Source organism: Caretta caretta, chromosome 14, assembly GCF_965140235.1.
Source record: "Caretta caretta isolate rCarCar2 chromosome 14, rCarCar1.hap1, whole genome shotgun sequence".
Classification (NCBI taxonomy): domain Eukaryota; kingdom Metazoa; phylum Chordata; order Testudines; family Cheloniidae; genus Caretta; species Caretta caretta.
This window is the reverse complement of record NC_134219.1, coordinates 15,490,777-15,496,776: the sequence shown is the minus strand read 5'-3', so window position 1 is coordinate 15,496,776 and position 6,000 is coordinate 15,490,777. Positions and strand designations below refer to the sequence as shown.

General features: G+C 46.8%; 1 protein-coding gene across 3 annotated transcripts in view; it reads right to left on the bottom strand.

Annotated features, from left to right (window-relative positions):
• Nucleotides 1–855: 855 nt before the first annotated feature.
• Nucleotides 856–6,000, bottom strand: part of LLGL2 (LLGL scribble cell polarity complex component 2) — a 66,478-nt gene continuing 61,333 nt past the window's right edge. The window contains exons 22-27 of one of the 3 annotated variants that reach the window (XR_007352471.2): nucleotides 4,861–4,901; nucleotides 4,336–4,383; nucleotides 3,530–3,572; nucleotides 2,768–2,829; nucleotides 1,304–1,561; nucleotides 856–1,051 (exon numbers count right to left, since the gene is read on the bottom strand). Coding sequence is in view for 2 of the 3 variants with exons in the window: in XM_048818048.2 (XP_048674005.2) it covers nucleotides 1,554–1,561; nucleotides 2,768–2,829; nucleotides 3,530–3,572; nucleotides 4,336–4,383; nucleotides 4,861–4,901 (202 nt within the window). In the remaining variant the exon portion in view is untranslated. Of the gene's footprint in view, nucleotides 1,562–2,767; nucleotides 2,830–3,529; nucleotides 3,573–4,335; nucleotides 4,384–4,860; nucleotides 4,902–6,000 lie in introns of all 3 variants that reach the window. The other 2 variants (XM_048818048.2, XM_048818049.2) reach the window with 2 other exon arrangements.

Genomic DNA, 6,000 nt, shown 5'->3' with positions numbered 1-6,000 from the left:
GTGGCATACACACGCCACTCCAGAGGGTGCCAGAGCTGGTCCTCTATGGATACCACTGAAGGAAAAACTTCCGGCACTGGTGCATGTGGCAGGCACACACCCCTAACACGAGTGGACAAGAACAAACACTTGAAAAAGCTGAGTTACTGCTTCAAACACAGGTGCTGTGCAGCTCCCAGTACCAGGAAGTCTAAACAAGTCCAGCTTCTCCTTCATAGGTCTTTTGAGTAGATTTGGAACAGCAGATCAACACATTCACCTCTTCCTTACTAACACCCACCCTCCAACAGAAATGGAGTGGGGAAGAGATTAACAGACTAGTAATGAAAACAGGAGATCAATTTTAGCTTGATAACACATGATTTGGGATGGAGAGGAAGGGAAAGATTTCTCACAAAAGGGTTTCTCCTACTCAAAGCTTTTCCGTAAGGCTCACAGCTGGTTCGATGTACTGTACAGCCTCTTCCCTCGCCCTCCCCCCCGCCCCGTGCCCAAGCTAGTTTTTAGTACTAGCACAGGATGGTCCCCAGGATTTTCTAATTATGCTATGAATTACCATGGGATAGTGTTAGAAGTGCTTCTAGATCAGATTTCTAGGGGTGGATTCATAAGCCCCTGCAATCTGTAGATAAAGGAGGCAAGTGTGACGGTGAAGGCTAACAGCTCCTCCCGCTGATCGGACACATGCACTGATTAGAATTGGTTCTTTAGCAACACTGGCTTTTCATGTCAGTTTCTCAGCAGATGCTGGTGAGAGTCCCGACGCCTGAAGCTGCACTGCTTCTATCATGCAGAGGAATGAGTCCCTGCTTTTGCGGAAGTGACAGATACTGGAGCAGACCATGACAACAAAGGTAATTGAGGGTTTTCATTTATTTCAAAAAGAGCAACGTAGTGTTGAGACACAAATCAAGTTCGATTAAATTTCCTCTAATCTGAACAGCTACAAAAATAGATTCTACCCAAATCCGTAAAACCAGTTAACAGTACCGTCAAACAAACCCTAACTGGAATGCCTCATTCCAATACCAGTTACAGCAGCCACAGGGATCTAAAACGACAGATATATTATTTCATTTGTTTTGTTTTCTTAAAAAAAAAGTACATTTTAAAAATAGGTTTCCATTAAAACAAACACCCTTACAATTTAAAAAATTGTACAAAAAATAATCTTAAACTACTCAGAGGTAACAGTGTGTTTATTAAAACTCTGCACCCAGGGCAGTAACATTTATAATTTAAAACCCAGCCCAGTAGAAAAGAGATAATTGTGCAAACATTAAAAATAGTTACAAAGACGTACACAGAGGCTTGTGGTGCTTCAGAGCAGGCAGTCTGCTTCTGGCCTCCGTGCAAGACTCGAGGAGGAGAAGGTGGTTTCTGGTGAGGCACGAGGGGGAGTGGGACGCAGACACACGAGTGAGTCACAGCTCTCTCTCCTGCTGTACAGGGAGAAGTAGAGGCCTCCTCTCCATGGGACTGCTTTCCCAGTCAGTAGTGTTATGGCACTCAATCCAATGCCAGGATGTCACAGCGGCTTTGCTGAGGTCTGATCATTCTGCTTAGGGAAAGAATATGCAGCACCATATTAGGATCATTCTGGACAGATAACTCCTCCACACCTCCAACCCCCTCCCAATTCAGGAACATATTGGGTATAAAGTTTGTGGAGCTCATCCCAGTCTGATCTTTGGTCTGGGGTTCACATCAATGCTCACAAGATCAACTCACATCCCTATGGAAACCCCAGTAACAGGCCTTATGCCCTGGCTGCCAGACACTCCCTTAGAGAAGACAGGCAGCCTGCACATCCACTTCAGACAAGTTGGTTTATCCCTCAGGCTAGACGTACATACCCTGTAAGGTGTTTTTTCCCCCGGCCGTGCTGAATGCAGCACAAGCAGCTATGCTATAGTGTAGGCCTGCCATAGCTTAGCCTGCTCATGGTTTGTTACAAAGAGGTGAAGAGGATAGGAAGAGGGAGGGGAGTGGCATACAAAGGAGTTCTACATGCCCCAATGCTCCCAGAGCCCTTCTCTGCCAGCAGCTCTCCCCAAAGGAACCCACAGCAAATTTCAACAGCTTAAAATGCCAGACGGGTTTTAGGAGGCGCTTGTGTCACTCCATCCAGGACTGGGGCAGCACTTGTTTGTTCAGGTGGCACCCAGGCTGCTCAAACACTGAGACATATCAGGCAGCCAGTAGGCTCCCATCCAGTCAGATGAGGTGATCTGTAGAGCAGTGACTCTCAACCTTTCCAAACAACTGTTCCCTTCCAGGAGTCTGATTTGTCACGTGTACCTCAAGTTTCACCTCACTTTATTTGCTTACAAAAAATCAGACAAATTTACAAGTGTCACTGCACAATACTATTGAAAAATTGCTGACTTTCTCATTGCTACCATATAATTATAAAATAAATCAACTGGAATATAAATCGTGGACTTACATTTCAGTGTATAGTATACAGAGTAGTATAAACAAGTCAGTGTCTGTATGAAATTTTAGTTTGTACTGACTTTGCTAGTGCTTTTTATGTACTGGTTATAAAACTAGGCCAATATCTAGAGGAGTTGATGTACCCCCTGTAAGAGCTCTGTGTACCCCCTGGGGTACATGTACTCCTGGTTGAGAGCTACTGCTGAAGAGCACCGCACTCCGGAGTGCCATGTAAACATAAAACACCAGATTGTTAGGAATGCCGACCCTTCACTTCTTGCCTCATGTTGCTGCACCAGAGCCTAGAAATACCCTGGGCTTCACTTACCTCCTCCATTACTTAGTCCATGTCCTACGTGAATTCTTCTTGAATTTCTCTCTCCATAGCTCCTGCAATGACAAGGGAGCAAAGTCCATCAGTGCAATGCAATCACCCTATCTGGATAGATACATGCAGGTGTGTCAGGCAGTCACTCATCCTCTCCGCAGATCCTTGGAAACCCTGGGTTTCCCATCCCACCAAGCACTAAAGTATTTTGCATCAATTGTAACATCAGTCATTCATCTGCACTTCTGTAGCCCTTCACCTGAACAGCTCAAAGTGTTCTGTGGACAGGAGTTAAAGCCCAGCACCCATGAGGTAACTTATTGCCTATGTGTAGAGATAGGGAATTGGAGCAGAAAGATACATGTCCAAGTTACAGTCAGTGCAGAGCCAGGATTAGATCCCTAGAGTTCCTGTCCCAAGTCCCATCTTCAGCCAACTAAGCCCATGTGGCCTGCCCATAGATTAATGTGGGTTGATTTGAACCTGTATGCGAGTACTCAGAGTCCTGCTCCTTTGGGATATGGAAATGTGATCGCTTCTGTTTTGCCAAGAGAAAGAGACAAAGGATTATTCATAAAAACTCAAGGGAATTGGTTCTTGTGTAGAAAAAGTTTCTCTTTGGACCAGTTTTCTACACACACATTTGATCAGTTGCTAGTGCTTCACTGCAACAATATCTGCATTGTGCTGGATAGTCTCCCCGTTTTCCCCACCTTTACCAGCCCACCAGGGAGAAGGGAAGGCTGGTCACAGGGTACTCACCTTCTCTCCCCCTCCAGTGTACTTTGGATCTCCTTCAGAACTTCTGGAAAGCAAACCGTTAAAGAGCAGTGAGAAGTGGGAGCAGATGGGCAAGGTCCTCTGCTTGAATCAGTAAACATTTACAGTGACATTAAGAGCTTGATTGCACATGCTACTTCTGCTGCACCTCATTTCAGAATGGCCTTTAAAACCTGCCTTCCTGCCTCCTCCATGACTGTCAGACCTTTAAATATCACTGCCTCTTCTGCAGTACTAGTCTCTGACAGAACTATAAAACTCTGGCTAAGGGGCTGGCGCACAGCAGTGAAGCAGTGTCTCCAGAGGAAGTGCTGCCAGCACCAACATGCTAGCAGTCCAGGAACACAGCCAGTTCCAGCCGGCCCTTCGTTCTTGGGTACTGCTGGAAAGTGATGTTCCTTGTGTATATTAAGGCTAGGTAACGATCGAAGCAGGTAGGCAGCTATGCGGAGCTTTCTCATCTCCCTTCCTTAGGGCACTCCCATCCTCACCAATCCATGAAATAAAGCTGGTACGGATCTTTAGGGAGAGGGACTATCTTTCTGTTGTGTTTGCCCAGCACCTAGCCCAATGGGGTCCTGGTTCATGACTGGTGCTCCTAGGGGCTACAGTAATGCAAATAAATAATTCTGTTCTGGCATTATGTACTTTCTGGAGTTGCAACAGTCTACTGTAACCAGGAGGATGAACAGTCCATGCCTCCACCAGAGAAGGCTACCTATCACCCCCCTTCCCCTCACCAACCAGTGCAGCTGCCCCTCCAGCAGCTCCAGTTGTCTCTCACTCACTTTCATCATTGAGTAAGGCATGTTCCATCAACCTCCCAGACTTCCTCTCTGAAAGACAGAAAACAAGTTGACGTCCAGCTACTTTTCATGTTCTATGCACTTAGAACACTACAGGGATAGGCACTATGGGAAACGTCACAAATATAAAAGAGGTGGATACTTAAGCCCAGTTTGGCTCGTTCTAGAGACGGCATCACAGCAAAGTGCTCATTAAATGGTAAAAGACTCCACACTCACACCCACAATCCCTTCTTCCTAGCACGACTGGGCTTCCCTTTCTAAAAACAATCCAAGATCAGCCTGTTGTAGAACCTGAACCTGTCACGTCCAGGTCACCAGAAGGTTCTGCCCCTGTAGCCTTAGTCTGAGATGACTACTTCTCACAAAGAGAACGATCTCCCCTCTTCCCAACACTACAGCTCCTCACTCCTTTTCTTTGAAGAAAATATGACCACCAACCGCAAAGGCTTAAAAAATGTTTATACATGTCACAAAGTTAAATACATAAGTTTGTTGCCTGCTTACCATCATCTTCTCCGGGGTCACCAGAGCTTCTGCCTGATTCCCTGGGGAAGAAGGTAAAAAAACAAAACAAAACACATGTATTAGAGGGGCAAGTAGATTCTTGTACATACCTGGCAGATCAGACAAGGACAGATTCCTCTGGGTCAATCAGAGGATGCATGCGAATGCAGAGAGGTATCCTGAGCAAGCAGCTGAGAGAAGCATTAGGATGGTGGGTGATAGGGAAGTTCCCCAGTGGCCAAAATTCCTCAATTTTTCTTCAACACCCCTCCTCCCCCACAGGGGACCTGCACCAAAACACACCACCTCTAGGGAAGATCTGCTTCCACAAGGAAGAACATCAGGGTTCAAGCTACAAAGCAACAGTCCAGTCTGCCATATAATAGACTGCAAACAAGTAATATGACAAAGTGCAAATGGGTGGAGAGGTGGGAAGTTGCATGCAATGCCCTCAAAAGATGTCACTCTTAGTAAGTTGGCAGTGGGAAATGTAAGACAGCTGGTAGGGAAAAGACCAGGGAGAAAGTTACATTGCCTCATGCAGCAGGACTGGAATCCTCCTAGTCCCACAGGACCCGTTGCATTAATAGCAGGAGCAGGATTGAAGAACAGTCCCACACAGGGCTCTACATCATGGCAATCAGTTTGGAGTGATATTAACAGTCTCCAAAGGAAGCCCTGTCCAGTCCTTTTTGGAAAGAAAAGGTTCTCTGGCTTCACCAGATAATATATCACAGTGAGCTTGGAGGGGGAGGAGGGCAGACAAGAACATATAGAACTCACAGTAGCATCGTCCTGTCTAGATCAAACCTGGGCAGAGGTGAAAGTAAGCCGGTACGGTCCAGAATGCCGTGCCGGACCGGACCAGCTTCCCCAGGCTGACAATTTAAACGGTCCAGGGCTCCCTGCAGCAGCAGGAGCCCTGGGCCCTTTAAATCGCCCCTGAGCCCTGGGGCTCCCAGCCGCCTCTGCAGCTGGGAGCTCCAGGGGTGCTCCGAGCTGCAGCCCCGAGGCCTTTAAATCTTTAAAGACCCCGCCTCTTCCGGTTGAGGCCACACCCCCACTCAGGACTCCAGCACACTGGTAAATCCTTTAAGTTACTTTCACCCCTGAACCAGGGAGACTAGATTTGGAAGTAGA